General features: G+C 39.7%; 4 protein-coding genes across 5 annotated transcripts; 3 read left to right on the top strand and 1 right to left on the bottom strand.

Annotated features, from left to right (window-relative positions):
* The first annotated feature begins 146 nt into the window (after positions 1 to 146).
* Positions 147 to 1,563, top strand: LOC140763744 (protein LHCP TRANSLOCATION DEFECT-like). Its single transcript, XM_073102074.1, has 2 exons — positions 147 to 550; positions 1,127 to 1,563. The coding sequence occupies exons 1-2, from the start codon at positions 284 to 286 to the stop codon at positions 1,382 to 1,384; spliced, it is 525 nt and encodes a 174-aa protein (XP_072958175.1). The 5' UTR covers positions 147 to 283; the 3' UTR covers positions 1,385 to 1,563.
* A 564-nt stretch (positions 1,564 to 2,127) lies between these two features.
* LOC140763743 (phospholipase A I) lies at positions 2,128 to 9,389 on the bottom strand. 2 transcript variants are annotated; one of them, XM_073102072.1, is made up of 18 exons: positions 8,699 to 9,389; positions 7,588 to 7,735; positions 7,340 to 7,418; positions 7,112 to 7,265; positions 6,811 to 7,020; positions 6,472 to 6,717; positions 6,227 to 6,389; positions 5,888 to 6,148; positions 5,672 to 5,793; positions 5,438 to 5,599; positions 5,050 to 5,242; positions 4,783 to 4,919; positions 4,351 to 4,489; positions 4,012 to 4,218; positions 3,427 to 3,901; positions 3,118 to 3,334; positions 2,950 to 3,039; positions 2,128 to 2,846 (listed from the first exon to the last, which is right to left on the bottom strand). In XM_073102072.1, the coding sequence occupies exons 1-18, from the start codon at positions 9,215 to 9,217 to the stop codon at positions 2,397 to 2,399; spliced, it is 3,972 nt and encodes a 1,323-aa protein (XP_072958173.1). In that variant the 5' UTR covers positions 9,218 to 9,389; the 3' UTR covers positions 2,128 to 2,396. The 2 variants fall into 2 exon arrangements, with proteins under 2 accessions (XP_072958173.1, XP_072958174.1); XM_073102073.1 differs by lacking the exon at positions 8,699 to 9,389 and having other exon boundaries at positions 7,112 to 7,275; positions 7,588 to 7,649.
* A 130-nt stretch (positions 9,390 to 9,519) lies between these two features.
* LOC140762078 (uncharacterized) lies at positions 9,520 to 22,372 on the top strand. Its single transcript, XM_073099689.1, has 18 exons — positions 9,520 to 9,613; positions 9,738 to 9,793; positions 11,885 to 11,950; positions 12,345 to 14,954; positions 15,024 to 15,155; positions 15,228 to 15,403; positions 15,488 to 15,698; positions 15,795 to 16,032; positions 16,111 to 16,273; positions 16,353 to 16,643; positions 18,174 to 18,315; positions 18,982 to 20,298; positions 20,606 to 20,740; positions 20,860 to 20,975; positions 21,059 to 21,269; positions 21,359 to 21,596; positions 21,668 to 21,824; positions 21,906 to 22,372. The coding sequence occupies exons 4-18, from the start codon at positions 13,661 to 13,663 to the stop codon at positions 22,200 to 22,202; spliced, it is 5,118 nt and encodes a 1,705-aa protein (XP_072955790.1). The 5' UTR covers positions 9,520 to 9,613; positions 9,738 to 9,793; positions 11,885 to 11,950; positions 12,345 to 13,660; the 3' UTR covers positions 22,203 to 22,372.
* Positions 9,757 to 12,709, top strand: LOC140762080 (succinate dehydrogenase subunit 3-2, mitochondrial-like). Its single transcript, XM_073099690.1, has 3 exons — positions 9,757 to 9,793; positions 11,885 to 11,950; positions 12,345 to 12,709. The coding sequence occupies exons 1-3, from the start codon at positions 9,757 to 9,759 to the stop codon at positions 12,707 to 12,709; spliced, it is 468 nt and encodes a 155-aa protein (XP_072955791.1).
* Positions 22,373 to 23,841: the final 1,469 nt, after the last annotated feature.

The raw sequence follows: 23,841 nt of genomic DNA, 5'->3' as shown, positions 1-23,841 counted from the left end.
ACATATTCTTATATTTAGAATTTTCAGTGTACAGTAAAATAAATAATGAGAGGGGTAATTTGGTCAGAAATTCAGATCCTTATCCAAAATCCGTGGAATAGCCTCCATCCAATCCGGAATAACGCCGGTTATTCCCCCCAAGCTTTATCACACCCAGATCCCAAATTCCAGTAGTACCTGTTATCCTCTCTTTCTCTCTCTTTGTGCTCGAGAGAGTGAGAGAGCGAAACCTCCAATTGAATATAACTTCCATCCACCATTCTCCTCCTCCACCACCACTCCAATGGCTTCAATCCCTTGCACCATTTATCTCCAAATCCCAACTCCTTCTTCTTCTCCTCGTTCTTTCGAGAAACTGAGGTCTCCGTTCCTCGCCATTACGAAGAGGATTGGGTGGATAAGGTCCTCTCAGATTAGGGCTAAGGTGGCGCCCAGCACCGGCTGGAGGAGCGCGACGTGCTTCTTCCGGTTTGGGAATCGCGGCGCGGAGGATGCTGGAATATACGGCAGCCAGAGCCGGGATGACTTCGATCGCGACGATGTCGAGCAGGTGTTTGCTTTAACTCTTTCTCTGCTACCTCTTGGGTTTCTAATTGGTTCGAAAGGTTACAATTATTTACTGATCTTCTACTGTCGTACTTAAGAGAGCCTCAAAGATTTCCCTGTCCTTCAAGCAGAAACTCGTTTGTATGCGCAATTCGAATGAAAAAGGCTTGTTTTTTTTTTTTGGTAATTTCGAACAACTGTTTGTGACATGGAACTGATCAACTACATGGGAAATCTATGATCGTCGAATCATACTAGGAGATAGATTTTTATACTTCTATTCTACTGTGAGACAATTCGATTAGTTTTTGTAAGTCAAGACACAAGGTTGCATGACCAATTGAAAAACGCCCTGGATGATATTATCTTTACTACATTTCAATCGGTTTTGTAGTAATTAAACATATACTATGTTTTTGTGCTCTGCAAATGGCACTGATTGGGAATTTTATACAAGGAAATTTCTGTTTCTAGTGAGAAGCAATGATCAACATTTCCTGAAGTTCACTATGTTATATGGTATCAAAATTCTTTCATTAATGTGTACTTTTCTCATATTGTTGAACAAATTTTTTCACAGTATTTCAACTATATGGGAATGCTTGCTGTTGAGGGTACATATGATAAGATGGAGGCACTTTTAAGCCAAAACATTCATCCTGTGGATATCTTACTGATGTTGGCATCTTCGGAAGGCGACACACCGAAAATTGAGGAACTCTTGAGAGCTGGTGCCAAGTATGATATCAAAGATGCAGATGGGAGAACAGCTTTGGATAGAGCAGCCACTGATGAGATCAAGGAGCTCATCCTTGGGTTTTCTGCTCAGAAAGCTTGATTAAGAACACTCATCAGAAAATTACTTGCAGGCATTTTCTTTTGTTAGTTTTATTTGGTTTTGTTGTGATAGGAAAGCAGTTGTTGCAAAGTTTTGCACATTAATGGGTCTGGTTTTCTCTGCATTAGAACTGCCGATATCAAAATTATTATCCAATTTGCAGCCAGATTGCTTTTTTATTTTTATTTTTTGTTGCTGTAAACTTCAATATGTAAAGCGCAAAACTGAGGCCTGAGGTGGGTACTCAAATGTTGATGTAGTTCAGAAATGCATATTTAAGTTGCATAATTTTTGTATTGATGATTTTATTGACGTCTCTGTGGATTAGTTGAACAACCAATTAGTTCAGTTATAGTTCATTTTTGTTGTCAGTTAAACCACGTAGTTGAAATTTTCCGATGAAAATATGTACCTGCACCCTTATCCCAGAAAAGTATCCACAAGGACCTAAAATGAAGGGCTGACATGCTAATTGATATCCATACCTAGTTGACCTCGATATAAACACCAGATCAGCTAGCAATGCTCTTAAAATGATTCGAATATTTTCTTCAGTTCAATTTTCTGGCGTAAATTATCCTTCAAATTCTCTTTCATGTAAAGAACTATATAAAGTTGCATTTGAGTTCACAGAGCAACGTAACATTATGCATCACACGGACATTATGCAGAAGTTCTACAAAAAGTGGGACAAAAATGCAAGCCGTCATCGACCATGATTAGCACACGCAGAAAAGGAACAATATCAAATTTGGCATATCGAATAAAGAGCTCTTTGTTGCTTTTGTCAATTAAATCGTCATATACATACTATAATTTCTGCTATAAGAGCACAATAATGGCAAGTTTAAATCAGGGTACTTCTTTATTTTATTTTTCTTTTACAGATGGAAGAATAAATTCAAAAAACATACTCTACAGCCGAATTGATGACGTGACTCTCATGATCTCTTCGATTACTTTGTTTTCAATATATACCTGTATTATTTGTTCTGTACTTATTTTCTCTTACCTATGGTATATTTGGTAGATGGCAAGTGTATTTCAACTTTGGATGGGAGCGGAGTGCACTCTGTAGAGCCACATCTATCCTCGCCCCCTCACGGAACAGTGTGTCATATAAGAGGCAAACAAATTGGGAGAGATCCTCCTCCTCATCGTTCCAGTCTGCAGCATGATCACCGCTTCTCTCTGTCTCGCTGTCTTCCCAGTCACTTACAGGACTGGCTGGTTCTTGTTCTGACTCTTCATCTTCAGCTTCATCATCTCCGATCACAAACCTTCCGTTTTCAAGTCCATTGTTTTCAGCAATCCCATGGACTGCCATACACTGTGTGTCAGGTGGTTCAATACATGATGAAACAACAGCCTTGGCCCCTGAATCAAGGAATGCCTTCACCATTGCTGGAGGGAGCCCATACTTCGCACTGCAGATTATGATTCTGTCTCTCCATGCTCCAACCTGAAGAAATTTATTTGATTCCAAACATGAAAAAAGACGATGGAAGGAGTGGTCGTTCTCACAACGCCGAAGAATTAATATAGCAAATAATAGTATAACTCACCATCCAACGGACATCTTCAGATGTCAGGTGAACAGCAGGAACTGTCCTTCGAAACATAAAAGCACCAATTTCTTGGTTATCTTCCATTACCTGCAAAAGATAAAAGATCATAGTGCATCAGCTACACCAAAAGTGAAGATCAGAAGATAAAAATCACACAATGAATACTTGTGTTTGACGTCCTATGTAACGGTGGAGGAGACCTCCAACTTGGAAAGACGGCCATTCTGCAACTAAATCAGCAACAGATGAGACTTTTGATAAGGAATAAGCTTCCGTTCTTTTGCGTCCCTGCATCGTTGATAACAAGCTCATTTTAACACTCTGAAGAAACTTATCAGCAAGCTCGCCTGGTTCAGCAACCACAAATACATCATTCTGCCAACTGAAATAAAGATTTCAGCATTAGGAAATTACAGATACGTGGAACATAAGGAACTGTAACCAAAGAAGAATCAATGGATGACAGTATCAGACCTTACAATTGACCCTGTAGAATCATTTTGAAGAGCCAAATGTATTATTCCTACTTGGGGTGAATTCTGTAATTTCTCATGTAATGACCGAATATGTACAGAGGGCTGCCTGGATACCAGAGGTGATGTTGGAGGTGATGCTGATGCTTTTGCAGTTGGATGACCATCCAAGCTAAGTGGTGGAACCAAATCAATTCGACCGACTCGTTGAGGACCACATTCAGGACTATATAGAAGTGGACTTGATGGAAAGCTTCCAGTGAACAATGGCGACGTGAATGGTGTAGGAAATGCAGTAGCTGGCTTGGAAAATGCTGGTGACCGATTTGTAAGAGCAAGTCTGATGCCATTACGAGCACAAAAAGTCTCAAGTGAGCGAGCATGATTTGTAGTCCTTCCAGAGTCAGGACTGTAACAAGCCTCTACAAGTAGTATCATGCGTCTCCATCCTAATGAAGGACCACTATCATTGAATCCTATGGAAAAAAAGCAAAGAGAGGAGAACATTTCAGCAAGACAGTTACTAAAACAAGATTAGATCTCCAAACCACCTTAAGCAATATTAAAATCCTGGCAGAATAAGCACCTGAATTTGATGGTTTAGATTTTGAAAATTGCTGATTCTTTAACTTTTCAGTTAACTTTTCATCATTTTGGTACCGGGGCACTAACAGCTCACAGAGATTCTTAAAAGCATGAAAGTTTTTCTGAATGTACTCCTCAGTTGCAGCTTCCAACTTAAGCCAGATAGCAGGATCAGTCTCATCTAGCTCCATACCACATCGCTCATCAACTGTCAATACAGAAAAGCTATACGTTCATCATGGACATTCACTGAAATTAAGCACAACATGATTCCATGCACGGAGATGTCGGATAACCAAAGATCTTTAGTTCTTGTAGAAATTTCAGTCAAATGAATAACCTGGGTTAAATCGACAGTACTGCATTTCTGGAAGCATAGGTAACAGGGTTTCCAAAGCTTCCTCCACTCTCTCCACTGAGCAGGCACTCTCAATCAAAACCTGTCCAGTGTCCAGATAGCGCCATCCACCTTTCCGAGGCTATAAATAGATATTGAAGATTATCAGCTCAATGGATATGATAAATCTTGTAGCTATTTACTGACAATAAGTTGAAAAAAAATCTAATAGCAAAAGAGAAATGAACTTTCTATGAAAAGCTCCAACTAGATATTCAGAGTTTGGAAATATAAGGTCAATAATAAGGGAGTCATTCACTATCGGTATCTTGCTAGGGACATGGTTGGGGACACAGTATGAATTGTATAATAACAGAACATTCTGGCAATTCGGAGACAGAATATTCACAAATACTTAAATAAAGACCAAATTACCTTAGTTGGTACTGAGCCACATCCTATGGACACTAGACAATCTATTCTAGTATCAGGCCATAAAAGCTGAGCTTCTCTTATAGCAAAAATAGTTGGATTATTTGCTACAATAGCTCCATCCTGCCAACGGTTTACATCTGGAAGAAATTGATGAGAACAATGTTAGAAAACATATAGTGCCACTTAAAGGTTCTAGTGAAGATGACAAGCACGTATTATATAATTGGATGAAAGATCAACATCTCCAACAAAAGTTAGAATTATTACCATCTGAGAAATCATCAAGATAATAGGGAGCAGCAGATGATGCTCTTATAGCTTCCCATATGCGATGCTTGCAGCTTCCAATGAAAGCACCACGTCTTGCGCCATCCTGAGAAACAGAAGCAGCAGTACCAACTGCACTGATCGCAGGACTTTCAGCCATTCCTGCAGACAGCTCTATGGTGCCAGCTGGATACTGGACAAAATTTAGAAATTGCATGAGCTCTTAACCCTAGATCATGGGTTCTATTTATCTCCAATTAAATTATATGTAATTTGATAAGTGAAATTAAGTTCAACAATATAAAATGGTTAAACAGTAAGTATGCAAGTTGTCTACTTGCCTTTTGCAAATGAAACCAACTCTTACAGATCACAGAAGAAAACGGACCTGATAGTTCCGGAAGAGAAATGGTTGAGCTGGCATAACACTGACCAGAGTAGATACTACAAAAACCTTTGGAATGTTTTTGACAGCAGATTCTATTAATAGGTCACCATCGTCATCAGCACACATCTCTTTCAGTAACCTTTCAAATTGATCTGCGCTGTGCTGCAAGAAAGTTCTGAATCCAATTACTTTACAGAATGAATAAGAAAAGCCACGCATCCAAGTTTAACATACCTTTGATCCATGCACAACTACTCTGAAGCTCTGTGATGAACTTTTATATAGTTGATCAAGCTTCTCTCTCCAGGAAGCAGCCTCATTATCTTTAGGGCTTGGTTCAGCAAATACAAGTTTTCCTGAGAAAATCAAAATTCATAGTTGACAATATGGTGTAAGATAAAATTCTAATGTAATATACAACTATAGGTGCCATAGTCTTGGACTCTTCACCAAGGTTTTTGTATATTTCTTCACACTGATCCAATGTCATCTGCTTGATGCCAAGAGCTATGGCAAGCATGCCACCTGTGGATGTACCACAGATCAGGTCAAACATCTCATGAATGCGCCTTCCAGTTCCTCGTTCAATCTGTTTAAGCATCTGGACTGTTGCAAGACCCTTCATACCACCACCATCCATTGCAAGTATACGCAATCCCTGCTTCCCAACTGGCTTTCCTCTTATTGCTCGTCGCAAATTCTCATTTTCTCCTAGAAAAGTAAATATATATAAAACCATAATTCCTAAAAGAAAGGTATCAACCTAACCGTCATAGATAGGTAACCAACCAAGAATTGCCAAAGCGCGTGCAGCAGCCTTGCTCACACGTGGCTCAGGTGTAACAGTTAGGCGGAGCAGAAGCTCATGTAAGCTTTCAGACTTGGCTAGAGTGCGACGATTCTCCAAACAGAAAGCCAAATTTCCAACTGCAAATAAAGATAGACGTTGCACCTAACAAAGGGAAACAAATTATAATGCATGAATGTATGATTGATACTGATGCATCAACACAACCTAAACTCAGTCATCTTGCCTCTATGTTCTTGTGCGCACAGAGTGCCTTAAGAGACTTGAGTACATCTCTTGTTAACATCTTTTGAGCAACATGATCAGATGCAAAAGCCAAGGTAACTACAACTTGCAATACTGAGATCAATTCTTCCTGGTCCACTGATCTAAGAACTGATTCAATGGGTTGCATAACATCAGACTTAATCAGTTGCATTGCCAAAGAAACATCTGATGCTAATGAGGAAAGAGCAAAGCATGCTTGTTCAACCTGCAAATGTACAGACCAAATCATTGGAACAAGAATGAATATCCGGAGGAAAACTTATTGACATGAGTTTCATAGGTACAGGCAACTATATACCACATGGCGATTATCACTGCTGATCATACTTATAAGCTGCCGTACAGCATTTTCTTCTTTGCTAATTGCTATACGATTGCTATGATCTTGCATGAGTTTGGCCAAAGCAGATGCCAACAAAGGATGATGACATGAAGAAAACCGGAAAATAAGGGAGAAGAAGGCACTCAATTTGTGCCTAGACGCAATGAAGTAGGAGCTATTATCCATCTGAAATTTAAAATAAAATAACAAAACAGACATCATGACCAACAATCTTGAGCTCAGTGCACAACTTGCAAATTTGTCAATAGAGCATTACCTCAATTTGCACGTTAACAGATTTTAAACTTTCAGTTGCCTCAATCCTGATATTAGCAAGAGATAGATGTCGAAGATTGTGCAAAGGAAGAATTTCTGGAAGGAACTCCAAAGGATTTCCAAAGAGCCGTAGAACACGAAGCTCAGCCATAGCCCTGCATAAAACTGAAGAGACATGTTAAGGCTAAAACAAAACATCAGAAACAAAGAGCACTGTTGTTTGAATGACCTGAAATCCAGAAGTGGGCGGACAAGTTTGTTATGTTCTAGTGACAATTCAACCAACAGAACACACTGTCTCAGCTCAACTGCTCACAAAAGAAACAGAATAAAAACAAAATTAATCCAGCTGCACAAAGTTAGAATGTACTAATTGCTTTAGATACCTACAGCTCAAATGCACTTCAAAAGTTGAGACTGTTGAAATGTTGAGCATAGATAGAAACTTTGCTAGATATTGTAAAAGTTTAAACGTACCAGGAACAGAAACCAGCATGTTGCTGTCAACTCTTAAAACTTTCAGGCTTTTCAATTCACCAAGTTCTGGTGGTAAGACTGATAATTTATTATTATCAAGATATAGTCTCTCGAGAAGTGGAAGTCGAGTTAACTCAACTGGGAATACCTGTCAAATTTTCATACAACCATTTCATTGTACAAGTAATAATTTCAATCAGAATATATTATCACAAAAGAAGAAATCCCATTACGAAGGTAACTATACAAAATATAACTAAGAAGATGATATATCGACCATCAAAGCATTCCCGACAAAGCAAATTGTAAAAGTTATAACTGTTTCCTGCAAAGTTTTAGCATCAATAGCAGCAAATGTCTAAACTAAAATGTATATAAACATTTCACTCCATTCAGAATGCTCAGAAAATTGATGCCAAGTCTAGTCTCTCTATTGTCTAACTTTGACATTTAACAACAATTTGGCACCAATGTGTAGTCTGGTTGATGTAAGGCTAATGCTTTGATAAAAAGAGCCTGTCCATTCTTTTGAATTATCATATTTGAGTTCAGTTTTGGCATACCCTCTATCCATTTAAAGAAATGCCTTAGATAGCCATGTGCTCTTCTTTTTCCACTTGCGGTGTTCCTCTCACTAGTTCTTTCCTCTATAATTGCTGAAAGTTCAAAATAAAATCAGCATTTTCTTTCATTTTAGCTTTCACATATTTGATCCACCTTGCTTAGGAGTTAGGATCCGTCTTACTTTTACCAGAACTTCAGATTTGAACTCAATTTACAACACACAGATTCAATATATCTATGCCCAAAGACTAATTGCTGATCAATTCTACTTAATGCTGCAACTTGCTATAATCCTTACAGTAGAACTTGCTTAGGAGTTAGGATCCGTCTTACTTTTACCAGAACTTCAGATTTGAACTCAATTTACAACACACAGATTCAATATATATATGCCCAAAGACTAATTGCTGATCAATTCTACTTAATGCTGCAACCTGTTATAATCCTTACACTAGAACTTGCATCGAGTCTATGTGATCGTTAGATAGAACCATATTTACAAAGAAAAGGATCAAAATCTTGAAACTTTAACCAGAATCAGACTCACCAACAAGCCACACCCGCACAAGCTGAGCATGGTAACGCTCTTCCAGTTATCCACCAACTCCTGAACACCTTCCAACCCCGGGCCTGACGCAAGCTTCGACCTAATAAGTCTCGTCAACACCCCGGCCCCATCGCTCTGCTGTCCCGACCCCGCCGCCTTCGACATCCTCAAAGATCTCAGCGGCTCCCGCCGCTCCACAACCTTCATATCGACACCAACACGCCCCTCATCGTCCTGACGGAGATCCAACACTACGGTGTCCTGCGGCGGCGGGAGGGCGACCATAAGTTGGGACTGGAGGCGGAGCGCGACCTGCTCCTCGTCGTCGCCGGCCGACCACTCAAGCTCGATTCGGAACCCCAGATCGCTGGAGGAGGTCGCAGGCGGAGACGGAGGAGGCGGCGGTGGAGGCGGAGGAGAAGGGGAAGGCTCGTGGGCATTGAAATCGGAGAAGTCGCCGTAATCGAGGGTGAGATGGAAGATCTCGGAGGAGCGCTTCCAGCCCAAGCCCCACGACATGGGCCTCGATCAGGCGAGGGGGAATTCTAGGTCTGAATAAGATCTCAGGACTAGTATTAGAGAATTCGATGGAGAGGGGAAGAAGAAAGGAGACAGAGAGAGAGGAAACGAGATGGAAGACAAAGAGCAGGCTTTTGCATGTTCCCCCACCCCAAGGCCCCAAAAGCTTTCGGTTTTCGTTTTGGAATCCTTTTCGTACCCTTTATTTTGCACAATGCCCCTTAGAATTTATAGATATTATGTAATTGTGACATTTTGGTCGATGCTAAGTTTACTATGACTAGGCCCGTTAAGGTCCGTTAAGGTCCGTTAAGGCCCGTTAAGGCCTCACCCCCTAAGTTAAAACAACACCTCGACTCGAGTAAAGAGAAGAACGAGACGGTTCCCTAAGAAAAGGTACTTTTCCTCTGATTTCCAACTGCTAGTTTAACGCAATACTTGGATCTATTTCTAAATCTTTTCTTTTCTTTTTATTTGCTTTTAGTTCGATCTTTTGATTGCCTACTCATTTTGGCTGCAGTTTTCTGCGATCTTGTTGTATGGCGACGCATCTGAAAGCTACAGCAGCTGATGCTGGTATTTATCTATTTATTGTTTACTTTGCTGCTATTTATTCTGGATTTTGTAAGTTACCTCACCGTGAGGGATTGGGGCTCTTATCCTTCTTGATGCTTAATCTACCGTAAGTTATGTAGTATAAGAAGAATAACGTGATGATCTCTTGAAGAGACTTATTTATTTGCTTCAAAAATAGGTTTTTTTTTTTCCCTTAGGGCACCGAGATTTTTCTCTCAGGATTGTATATGCTGTTCTTATGAGATTCATTTTCTTTTTTCATTTAGATTATAATAAGATGATCGATTGCTGCTAGTGTTGGAATCGCTGCTTTAAGTACCTTTTTTTGAGTGCGTGTTCGGTTTCTGCTTGATGAGAAGGGAGCCAAAAAGGATTTTGGATAATATTTATATAGGTGAAGAGTCTCTGTTTGCTCAAGTATCATTACCTGATGGTACGAAAGGGTGTTTCACTTTAAATCAGTTTAGATGATCTCATTGGTCCTTAGTCCTTTAGAGTAGATTCTTTCCAATTTTTATTTTATCCTCTTCTTTTGAGAGTTCATTTTGCAGTTAGTACACGGTCCGGTGTTTTCAGTTTTTGTACTCATAACTGTTTATAATTATAAGTGTCCCTAAGAGTTGCATCTTCTTGAGTTTTGGTTTCCAGAATTACAAGAATTATTTGGATTTGGATCACGATGTTGCACATAGCTGTTGGCCTTAAGTCTCCTATATTTGTGCTGCTATTCCTCTCAAAGGGTTAAGTGTTGCACTATAATGGAAATTTGGTTGATGATACATTATCCTCAAAATTTGTCCACAACAGTGGGAATCATCCTCCCACATCATCCTTCTTCAAGCTTCCTTCATACTCCATCCACCATATCTCTGTCTTTTTGCACTTGCAATCCTGCATAAACTCATGGGTTGACATATTCTAAAGGTAACTCTTTTATGATTCCCATTTCTAGTTATAAGTGACTTTTGTGGTCAATGGTCAACCATCATTGGAATTACCAAGGGGCCTTTATAATTGAAACCTCCCAAACATCTTGTTTTGCTCTTCCATTGTAGGGGTGAAGATAGATTGGATATAGATCGAGTAGTGCTAAAAAGTCTAGAATCATATCCGTATCCATATTTTTTCTTTGTATACAATGGACAATGGACTTAGTTATCATATTCGTTAGGTACAACTAAAGATATGAATCAGATATCGGATCTATCCATATTCATTTTCTGAATGTATAAGAACTTGTGGTATAATTACTAAAACTTATAGATAATCAGTAAATATATGCAAAAATATGATTATAATGCATATAAATTATTAAAAAAAGTCTTTTATATTGCTTTTTTTATAATATTTTAAATTAAATGATATGTGAATATTGATTTAGATATTATTCTTCAACTCATATTCGTATCCGCATAAATTATCCAAATGTTGATACGAATTTGGATATCAAAACAAATAAAAAAAATCTCAACCCCATATTCGATAGGAACCAGATAGGATCATATTTAATCCTACCAGTTTTCACCCCTACTTCCATATCGGATTGCGAATACTTGACTGCAGAGAATTTTCTTTTCTTGTAACCACATTCCTTTATAGATAAAAAGAATCAAGTCTGTGAGCTTCTACTTATATGTAATCCAGTGTCCAATATATGATATATCACACTATTTCCCCAAACAACGCTTATCAAACAAACTTATAGATATTGAAAAGAAACTTAGGTCATCAAAGTAATAGATTAAGCCTGTTAAGCATTGCTTACTGGCTTCTTATTAACTTAGTTATATAAAGAGAGCTGTACTAAAAATATGGAGCTTATAGTTATTTGATTTGAGAAATTAATGTTGAAGAAGAAGAACCTCCTTTGCATTTCTTCTTTTGACAATTATTCATTTGGATGTGGAGATACCTAAGGCTCTCCTTGCAATCTTTGCTCTGTGACTTCGGCAAGCATTCACCATTGATTTGAGCTCCACTACAACTGTAGTAACAGTGGAGATTTTCTTTATCATGCTTTTCATATAAATCTGGTATCTTTAGATCTCTAGTTCAATATTGATAAATGATACTATATTTATTTTACTGCAGGAACACAAAAGATCAAGATGAATACTCATTTTATGCTCCAGAGAGGCACTCCATTTGCAGTTAGTGGTGAGAAATTTCTTCATGATTCTTTCTCTCAGTTCTTTAAAACGGGCAATATTTGCCAAATATTCATTCTAGGCTTCCATGTTTACTAGTTTCTGTGACATTGAATATAGGCTCAAGAAGAGTATATATGTTAGATATCCAACAATAACTGCTACATGTAAGAGTTATGTATTTCCAAGCTTCCTGTCGCTAGCTGCCCACTCATGCATTTTACCTCCATTGATTTCATTCAATGAGTGAATTATATTTGTGACTTCGTTGTTCGCTATTAAGTGTACACATTATTGATCCCATGCAGTTACAATATTTTTGCTACAGTACACGTTATCAAAATCATGAGTTGCCACATTAACAGCTGCTGAGCATTGAGCTAACTGCATATTACGTGTTTCAGGTATTTTTGGTAACACAAATTCAGGACTCTGTTCGATGGATGGAGTTGGTCGACCCTTACCAAGCAGCGAACAATTAAGGGCCTACAAAACTATTACTAGGTTCCCTTATGCTTCATCCCTTCCTTTGCAGGCTTCACAGCTAGTGAAATCTCCCAAGGGAAGCCAAGCCCTGCACTCAAGCCAGGTCTTAGAATCTTCAAGAGGAGCCACTTCGAATCGCCCATTATCACCTCATCTTCCCCTGAAGAAGCCACAGCTGAGTGCAACATATTCAATATCTCATCGTATATTTGGAGTTGGTCTATGTTCTCTCATCATGCTGACTCCACTTGCTATGAAGTTCAGCCTTCTTTATGATATCTGAATGCTAAGGATCTGTTGCTGTCTGGGGGAAGGAACATCTGAGTTTACTATCAGATGGGCACCTGGGTGATGGAATATGGACTCCCTTTTTATTGTGTTATGTTTACAAACACTAGGGGAATAAGAAAAGACAGAACCAGATGATGTAATAAGATATCAGTTTGCTTGCCATTCGTTATTCAGCTTTGAATGAGATTTGGTAGTGTTAATTTTACCAGTAGTAGCAGTTGGAGGGATTTGTCTTCAATAAACTAATATCAGGTATGGTACTATTCTTGATAATTTTCTTTTTCAAACTTCTGCAGTAGGTTTGTCTTTTCATTTGACTGGCATGATTGCATTATCAGTTGTGTATCAACAGAATTCTTTATTCCTTGGTAAAATTTCAATAAGAAAGTTTTAGTGAGAATATGGTAAAATAGTAGGTAAAATAGTAGAGACTTGATCTGTCTTATATATCTAAACGTGCAATTTATAGATCTTGTTGCTGTAAAACTAGCCGATAATTACTCAGTGTTCATGCAAAGAGCCACATAAGAACCACACTCTTGTTCTCTGATTTTTTTTTTCTTTTGTCGAAACAATTGCATTTATCATTTCATGGTCAATGATTTAGGCTCATAATAGTCTTTATAAGTGACTTCACGAATAGATATGATAAGACATATATTTGTCAGTTATTGCGGAACTCAAGCCATGGGAAACATTTTTCTATGGGTAAGTGTTTATTTTTTTGTCATTTTGACCAAATGGATAAGTGTTGACTTCTTATCATAGTCGCTCTAATATTCTACTTGTATGATTATAGTTGAAGTCATGAAGCCAGACCATATAAAAGTCTGCGTGCTTTCTTTGACCATTAGTTTTGCTCCTGCTTGAGACGAGGCATTAGGAACAATGAGACTCCTTGACCATTAGTTTCGCTCCTGCTTGAATTGAGGCATTAGGAACAATGAGAGCTTCCATAGCAGCTCCATTCCTTCTCCTCGTTATCCCATTCCTCTGCTCTACTGCCACCGGCGGTGACACTCTAACCCCAACCCGACCTCTCACCTACGGCGAAACACTTATCTCGGCTGGCGGCATCTTCGCTTTAGGCTTCTTCACCCCTGCCAATTCGACGAACCACTACGTTGGCATATGGTACAACAAGATCTCGATCCAGACCGTCGTGTGGGTCGCAAACCGGCAAACGCCGATCGCCGATCATGCTGGGAACTTGTCGATTACCGCAGATGGAGATCTCATCATCTTCGATAGTAATTCGACTCTCATCTGGTCGTCTAAATCGTCGGGCCTGGGCCTAACGAGCGCGGTGGCACAAATTTTGGACGATGGAAATTTTGTCGTACGAGAGGCTTCTAGCAATAGCAACGATGCCGCCGCTGTTGCATGGCAGATCTTCGATCACCCAACGGACACCATTCTCCCCGATATGAAAGTCGGCGAGAACCTCAAGACTGGCCTCAAGATCGAATACCAGTCATGGACCAGCGAAAGCGACCCGGCTCCAGGCAACTACAACCTCGCTCTAGACTTGCACGGTGATCCTCAGATATTTTTCTCTTCCCGGACTAGCCAGATATGGCGCAGCGGGCCATGGAATGGGGTAAGATTCAGCGGCATCCCGGACATGAATACTCACAGCAGCTTGGCCATCTATCTCACCGACGTCAACCCCAACGAAGTCTTCTACAGCTTCAAAGTACGCAATTCGTCGGTCATCAGTAGGCTGAAGGTCGACGAGTCCGGCGTCTTGCAACGGCTGGTGTGGTTGGAAAGTACCAAGATGTGGACGACCTATTGGGTCCTTCCCAAGGACTCCTGTGACAAGGTATCGACGTGCGGGCCTTTCGCGCTCTGCGACAGCAATGACATTGATGACTCGGCGATATGCCATTGCATGCAAGGTTTCCAGCCTAAATCACCGGATAATTGGGCTTTGAGGGAGTGGTCGGACGGGTGCGTGAGGAAGACGAAGCTCAACTGCACGAACGGGACTGACGGGTTTGCGACGGTGAGCGACGTGAAGCTGCCGGACACGTCGAACTCAACGGTGGACATGAGCTTGAGCTTGGAGCAATGTAAGGCCTTATGCTTGAAGAATTGCTCATGCACTGGCTATGCTACTGCTAATATTAGTGATGGTAGTGGATGCATACTATGGACTACAAACCTCACAGATGTTAGGCAGTACTCTGCTAACGGACAGGATTTCTACCTGCGGTTAGCCGCAGCAGATCTAGGTACTTTTTCACGTGTATTAATTAATTGTTCCAATTAGTGAGGTACTAACAAAATTATCAATGTTTCAGAATCTTCAGATAATTCTCATAAGAGAAACATTGTCTTGATCGTGGTGGGCTCAGTTGTGGGAGCTCTGCTTCTAGTTTTGCTTGTATGTTGTGCTTGGAAGAGAAAGGAGAAGAATCGTAAGAAAAAGGAAGGTACAGTCAATTAGTTAAACATCGACTCCTCTATAGCCATATATATTTATTTTGATCTAATTAAGCTTTTAGTTTCCTCAGCTTCCATGGTAGATACCTTCTCATTTCCCAAGGAGCCGATCGATGGAAGAGAGGGAGTAGAAGAATTTGATCTTCCTTTATATGACTTGAGTATTATAGAAGCAGCCACGAACAACTTCTCCGAAGAAAACAAGCTTGGACAGGGTGGGTTTGGCCCAGTTTACAAGGTCATTACATCCCTTGTTTAATATAACAAAGATTCATATCTGAAGTAATACAAATTTGTAATAGCTCTGTACTAGTGATTACAGGGTCAATTGAGGGAGGGAGAGGAGATAGCCGTGAAAAGACTCTCAAAAACTTCAGTCCAAGGCATCGATGAGTTCAAGAATGAGGTCATGTTAATCGCAAAGCTTCAGCATAGGAATCTCGTCCGGCTTCTGGGTTGCTGCATCCAAGGAGAGGAAAGGATTCTCATCTATGAGTACATGCCTAACAAAAGTTTGGATATCTTACTGTTTGGTTAGTCGATGTTACTGGTACCTTTTCTTTTTATACTATCGGCTAGCTTAACTAGGTTAAATGATGGCTAATTACCATTCAACTCTTATCGATCAGATAAATCTAAAGGTCCGCTGTTGGATTGGCATACGCGCTATAACATCATATTTGGGATTGCTCGAGGCCTTCTCTATCTCCATCAAGATTCCAGATTCAGAATAATACACAGGGATCTCAAAGCTAGCAACATTCTTTTGGACAAAGACATGAACCCAAAAATATCAGACTTTGGCATGGCAAGAATCTTTGGCGAAGATGAGACAGAAGTGAACACAATCAGAGTCGTCGGCACATAGTAAGTGTGATCTTCAAATTTTAATCTTATCGACGTACTATCTGAATAGCTACTAATTTGAGGAATGAAATAAAACAGTGGATACATGTCTCCTGAGTACGCCATGGAAGGCATCTTCTCAGTGAAATCTGATGTTTTTAGTTTTGGAGTGCTAGTACTTGAAATCGTAAGTGGCAAAAGAAACAGAGGAGTCTACTACTCCAACTCCAACTCCAAGCGCCAGGAAAACCTTTTAGGGCATGTAAGTGTAGTGACACTTATTCGATCACTGCATTGCTCTTACTTAGATCTTTTACTTCAATACTGCATGTTTATTTCAGGCATGGAGCTTGTGGAAAGAAGGCATTGGCATGCAACTATTAGATGAGTCAATGAGAAGTGCATTTCCTTTAGAAGAAGCCTTGAAGTGTATTAGGCTAGGGCTGTTGTGTGTTCAAGAACACCCAGAGGACAGGCCAACAATGAGTTCTGTTGTAGTAATGCTAGGTGGTAAAAATTCTTCTTTGCCAAATCCTAGACAACCAGGTTTTGTTGCAACCAGAGGGCCCTCAGAATCCAATTCGTCATCAATCAAGCAAGATGCCATGTCTATCACAACCTTAGAAGGCAGATAGAGGTTGTGGATCCAACTGCTTTAACTAAAACAAAGTGTAAAGTTTGTATAAGGTTTTATTTATAGTCATATAATTGATAAGTTGTGTTTTAAATAGAATCTTATTAATGTAATATGTTTAAATTTTATGTATGAATTCTAACACAAGGTATATGACATTTAATGAAAAATATTAAAATGGAAGATTGATTGTGAAGTCAAGATTTATAATAAGAAATTATATGTGAAGTTTTGTGTGAAGTTGTTAATTAGAACAAGCTTCAATTATTTTTCTATAATAGCTAATATCAGAAAGTGGTTAGAATCAGGTCCAAATTACGGCGTTCAAACACTCATTAAATGAGTTCAGACACACAGACGTAGTGAAATTTTTCTAAAGCTAATTTAATACCTTGCATGACAGTTTGCAACTATCCTTGAAAGATAGATGTAAGAACTTAAGACATAACTCTTGCTCATGTCTTCGGTATTTGAGTCTTCAATTTAAAGTTTTGAAGAGACTAAGATTGCGTTTTGGGGAGAGTTAGTGATGGTAGGTGGGAAATTGGTTTTAGTATTCTTTTGAAATATCAAGATTTTAGTGTCCTAGATCTTAGTTTTTCATTAGAAAATCTATAAGATCGAGGAAGGTTCTGTGCTTTGACTCATTGTGATCCATCTTTACATGCTCCCTGCATCAGATTTCTTTTTCTCTCGACGCACTGAGAGAATTTCAACATTAAACAAATTATAATTGTGTATTTATCATTTTTTTATTTATTTATTTTTATTTGGTTTTTCCTTTCCTACTTGGCTTAAATTTTTAACATTTGATACATAATCGATGTTTCTAGATCTATTAATATTCAACTTTTCTAATTTAAATTGAATTTAGCATTTGCTTTTGATTTTTTATATCTTTGAAATCCTATCTTGGCCGAAATTTCAAATTGGATCTATCATTTCGTGGCCAATTATTTGGACTTTAAGTTGTCTTCTGCAATTGGCCTAATAAAAATGTAAGTCCACTGTGGAATTCATGTCACGGGGAACTTTTTTTCCTTGGAAGTTGCCGTCTTTACACTGGCAGTGAGATCGTGAAGCTTGAGCTTACACGACATACGCGTACCGGATGGATGGTCGAGGTTGCTCCTTAAGTTGGCTTACTTCTTACTGATTTTAATCGAAGTCTTACGGAGACAAAAGTCAATATATATTCTCAAAGTATAGCTAGATTTTTACAGGACCCCTAAACATTTTTTTAGATTAGAATGTCCCCCTAAACTTTAGAGCAATATGAAATAGGTAACGGGGATGATGGAATACGTGTAATGACTAACTATGCCCATTAATTTAGAAAAAAAATAATAAATTATCTAAATAATCTCAACGTGTCTCCTCCATCAAACTCATGCCGATCACCTTGCCGGAGTACGCTAGGCGACGCCGTTAGGCTCAAGAAAGGCTTAGACGAGGTCGGAGAGCGCAACCTCACTCATTGTCATTGACGAGGCTGCTCGGCTCCTTGCTGGCTCACATGCGCAAACAGCCAATCAAGAAGTTGGCAAAGAAGCCGAACTCGAATGACTTGGCTAGCTCGACGCTTGCCCTCACCCTCACTGCAGACGAAAGCTTCTGCTTCAGGCCGATGGACGAATCTGTGGCGTTGCCCATTGCCGATGCTGCTGACGGTGAGACGACTTGGATGAGGCCGGAGAGTGTAGCCTCACTCCCTATCGTTGTCGAGGCTACTTGGCTCCTCGCGCGGCGCATATGCGCAAACGACCCATCAAGAAGTTGGCGAAAAAAGGCTAAACCCGAATGACTCGGCCAGCCCAACCCTTGCCCTCGCCCTCACTACAGGCGAAAGCTTCTGCTAAGGCCGATGGACGGATCCGCAGCATTGCCCCTCGCCGATGCTACCAACGATGAGACGGGGGAAGGGTGAAGGTAAGGTGGGGGATTGGCTGTCTTGGCCAGCTGGTGCCTAGTTTGTCGCAAGCCGACGGCTAGGAGGTGATGTTGGTGACCAGCGATAGTGAAGAAGCAGTTGGTGATAGTGAAGGGACGATCAAGCGATGATGAAAGGAGAAGTCCGTGATGGTGGATGGGGGAGAAAGATAATTAATTTATTTTAATAAGTTAAATTGAATTATAATAATATATATATATATATCTTTTCATTTTGGGCTAGACTAGAAAGTCACATTGAAATTTTCTAAAAATCTAAGGAATGATGTTGTAACATAAAATAGTTTGGGGACTCTTTGAAAACGAAATATAATTCAGGAATCTTTAGCTTAATTAACCTATTTCTATTGTAAACTGCTATTCAAGTTTAGTTCTTTCTACTTGAAAAACAATGCGAGCTCTCATAGCATCTCCATTATTTCTTTTCTACCTTATCTCAGCCCTCTGCTATCCTCCTACCAGCGGTGGCGACACCCACACCCTAACCCCAACACAACCCCTCACCGACGGCGAAACACTTGTCTCGGCCGGTGGCAGCTTTGCCATAGGCTTCTTCAGCCCTGTAAACTCGAGGAAGCGCTATGTCGGTATATGGTACCACAAGATCTCGAACCAGACTGTTGTGTGGGTCGCAAACCGCCAAACGCCGCTCGCTGATCCCACCGGGAGCTTGTCGATCACCGCAGGCGGTGATCTCGTCATCTTGGACGAGAATTCGACGATCATCTGGTCCTCTAACTCGTCAGACCTGGGCCTAACGAGCGCGGTGGCGCAGATCTTGGACGACGGAAATTTTGTTGTACGAGAGGCTACTAGCAATAGCACGGATGCAGCCGGCGTTACATGGCAGAGCTTCGATCACCCGATGGATACCTTTCTCCCCGGTATGAAAGTCGGGGAGAACCTCACGAGCGGCCTCAAGATCAAATACCGGTCATGGGCCAGCATAAGCGACCCGGCACCGGGCAACTACATCTTCGCCCTAGACTTGCACGGCGATCCTCAGTTATTCTTGTCTTCCGTGACTAGCCAGATATGGCGCAGTGGGCCGTGGAATGGGCTAAGATTCAGTGGCACACCGAATATGAATTCCCACGGAATCTTGGATTTCCACTTCACTGACATCGGCCGCTATAACAAGAATCGATCTGAGGTCTTCCTCGGCTTCGTCGTACGCAACTCGTCGGTCATCAGTAGGCTGTGGGTCCATCAGTCCGGAGACCTCCAATTGCTGGTGTGGTCGGAAGAAAACAGGGCGTGGAGCATCCGCTCTTACATACCAAGAGACCCTTGCGCTAAGATATCGATGTGCGGGCCTTTCACGCTCTGCGACATCACTGATTGGCCGTTATCTCGCTGCATGCAAGGGTTCCGGCCTAAATCACGGGATAATCGGGCTGTAAAGGAGTGGTCGGACGGATGCGTGAGGAAGACGAAGCTCGACTGCACGAAAGGAACTGACGGATTCGTGACGGTGGACGGCGCGAAGCTGCCGGACACGTCGAGCTCGACGGTGGACATGAGCTTGAGCTTGGAGCAGTGTAAGGCTTCGTGCTTAAAGAATTGTAGGTGCACTGGCTACGCTACTGCTAATATTAGTGATGGTAGTGGATGCCTACTATGGACTACGAACCTCACTGATGTTAGGCAGCACTCTGCTAATGGACATGATCTCTACCTGCGGTTAGCCGCAGCAGATCTAGGTATGTACATGTACTAATCTAATACTTACAATTCCAGTTAGTTAGATACTAATGTCTTATTTGGTTGATGTATAAACCTTAAATTCAAATAAAGAGTTTTATACATATTTTGCTAAGGAAAAGAATGTGATAACTTTATCCTGCCTCATCGTCTTAGATAAAATATCGGTCAAACCTATACATATTTTAAAAAACAGAGTATTATTTGATTTTTATTTATAAATAATTAAATAAAATCATTTGTCAATTAAAAAAAAAAACTTATTCATCAAGCAAGCAAAGCGTAATAAAGTAATCGATGTTTCAGGACCTCCTTCAGATAATTCTGGTAAGAGGAACGTTGTCGCGATTGTGGTGGCGACAATTGTGGGAGCTCTGCTTCTTTCTTTGGTCGTATGTTGTACTTGGAAGAAAAATAAGAAGAAACCTAAGAAAGAGAAAGGTATTACACCTCGGCTACTTTGTAGCCATATATTTATTTTGACCTAATTAAGCCTTTAGTTTATTCGACATCCATGATAAGAACCATCTCATCTCATTAGACTGTGATCAATGAAACAGACGGGGTTGAAGAATTTGATCTTCCTTTATATGACTTGAGTATCATAGAAGCTGCGACCAACAACTTCTCCGTAGAAAACCAACTTGGACAGGGTGGTTTTGGCCCAGTTTACAAGGTCATAAATTCCTTTGTTTAACTTGATAAAGATTACGAACAAATTGTTACAGTTCTGTACAATTTGGTTATTACATATTGCAGGGTCAATTAAGGGAGGGAGAAGACATAGCCGTAAAAAGACTCTCAAAAACTTCAGCACAAGGCATCAATGAGTTCAAGAATGAGGTCATGTTAATCGCAAAGCTTCAGCATAGGAATCTCGTCCGGCTTCTGGGTTGCTGCATCCAAAGAGAGGAAAGGATACTTCTCTACGAGTACTTGCCTAACAAAAGTTTGGATGTCTTACTGTTTGGTTAGTTAATGTTCTGCTCCCTTTTTCTTTTTATACCAGGTACTAACTTAATTAGATTAAATGATGGCTAATTACTCTTAATCGATCAGATAAATCTAAAAGTCCACCGTTGGATTGGCATACTCGCTATAACATCATATTCGGAATTGCTCGAGGCCTTCTCTATCTCCATGAAGATTCTAGATTTAAAATCATACACAGAGATCTCAAAGCAAGCAACATTCTTCTAGACAAAGATATGAACCCAAAAATTTCAGATTTTGGCATGGCAAGAATCTTCCCCGAAGATGAGATAGAAGTAAACACAAACAAAATAGTCGGCACATAGTAAGTATGATCCTCAAATCTAATCTTATCTATGTTTGCAAATAATTAATCTGGGGAATGGAATAAAACAGTGGATACATGTCTCCTGAGTATGTCATGAATGGCATCTTCTCGGTGAAATCAGATATGTTTAGTTTTGGAGTGTTGGTACTTGAGATCATTAGTGGAAAAAGGAACAGGGCAATCTACAGCTCCAACTCCGAGCACCAACAAAACCTTCTAGCACATGTAAGTGTTGCAACACTCGATTGATCACTGCATTGCTCTTACCTAGTTCTTTTACTACAACTACTCAATGTTTGTTTTAAGGCATGGAGCTTGTGGAAAGAAGGCAATGCCATGCAACTAATAGATGAGTCAATGAGTAGCTTAATTTCCTCGGATGAAGCGTTTACCTGTATAAAGGTTGGGTTATTATGTGTTCAAGAACACCCAGAGGACAGACCAACAATAAGTTCTGTGATGGTAATATTGTTGAGGGGTGAAAGTTCTTCCTTACCTCATCCTAGACAACCAGGTTTTGTCGCGATGAGAGACCCCTCGGAGCACAATTCCTTATCAAACAAGCAAGGTGCCATGTCTATCACAATCTTGGAAGGACGATAGATCCAATTACTTCAACTAAGATGAGATATAAAGTTTGTATTATTTGTTTTCCTTGAGCAGCCTTAGAGAACTTTGGATGTACCACCACGGTGGTTTACGAAAGTGTAAGGTAATAATAGCTTGTGGGCCTTGTAATTAAGAGGACTGACCAACGTTTTTCAGCTCTCTTAAGTTACTAATTCTTATTAGTAAAAAATACTTTAAATATTTGATCTTAACTTATTTTCCAGTAAAAGTCCAACAACCGGCACTTGTTTACACTAATATATATTTTGTGGGACTTTTTTTTTTTTTTAATTTTAGTGAAAGCCTATCAATATAATTGAGCCTGTTCAAGCAGAAGCTCTAAGTTCAACTATAAGGCTCGATTAAACTTAGCTCAAAAGTAAATTTATTTAAACTTGATTTGCAAAACAGACAATTTGGAGTTGTGATTAATCATAATCTGGCTCGATCAAGTTCATCTCGTGGGATTATAGAAGCAGCCACCAACTCCTAGGTGGAAAACAAGCTTGGAGAGTGTGGTTTTGGCCCAGTTTACAAGGTCATTAATTACTTGGTTTAGTTTAATAAAGATTCATATCTGAAATAAGACAAATTGTATTAGTTGTGTATTAGTGATTACAGGGTCAATTAAGGGAGGGAGAATAGAAGACTCCCAAAAATAAGTGAAGACTGGTACACACAATGAATCAGGTGCACACTCGAGTGATAGAATTCCAAACCAATTTTAGATTTAGAGTTTTTGATTCTAATTCTCATAATACGAACTATTTCGAATGTTCCTAAAGTCTATTTAAGGGATCAGAGGTTAGAGTGAGACATATTATCGAAGAGAACCCAAGGTAGATTAAATTCTACACTTGCGAGAGTTTTTAATTTTTCTCACAAAACATGCTTTACATCTAGAGTGGAAAGAGTAATCTACATATGTTCGATTGTAGTTTCTACATCAAAGGTTCATCAAAAACCTCACAGGAGCTTAAAAGAGTCATCATCAATAGTCAATACTAACCATAGTAAAGTTTGAGGAATAATCTGTAGTGATGTAATGCGAATTAAATGCAGGGGCAATTTATTCATGTAGCTAACAAAGATGTACAACGGGCTGGACAACTGATTATCTAAAGAGTTTCTACTTGAATCTATAAACAATTTAAAATAGATTAATTCGATTTGAGCTAATTTTTCTCTGCCGATACACTAAAGACATTTTCAACATGAAAAAGTATAGTAATCTAGTTTTTGCCTAATTTCCAGTTTTTCTATTCATTTTGCTTTGACATTTTATATCTTTTAAATTTAATTAAATCAGAAATCCTATCTTTGCCGAAATTTCAAATTGAATCTATCATTTCTTTTCTTTTTTCTTTTTTTCTTTTTGTGTTAAAAGGCATGTTAGCCCTGTTTCATGAATCTATCATTTCGTGGCCAATTATTTGGACTTTTAGCCTTAATTGGTCTTTAAGTTGTGTCTTCTGCAATTGGCCTGATAAAAATGTAAGTCCATTATTGTGGAATTTATGTCCTGGGGAACATTTTTGCCATGGAATCTGCCGTCTTTACACAGGCAGTGAGATCGTGAAGCTTGAGATTACACGACATACTCGTACTGGATGGATGGTCGAGGTTGCTCCTT

Source organism: Typha angustifolia, chromosome 7 (genome assembly GCF_048772165.1).
Source record: "Typha angustifolia cultivar Huaian chromosome 7, ASM4877216v1, whole genome shotgun sequence".
Taxonomy (NCBI): domain Eukaryota; kingdom Viridiplantae; phylum Streptophyta; class Magnoliopsida; order Poales; family Typhaceae; genus Typha; species Typha angustifolia.
The sequence above is the reverse complement of the archived record's forward strand: the minus strand, read 5'-3'. Positions and strand labels throughout refer to the sequence as shown.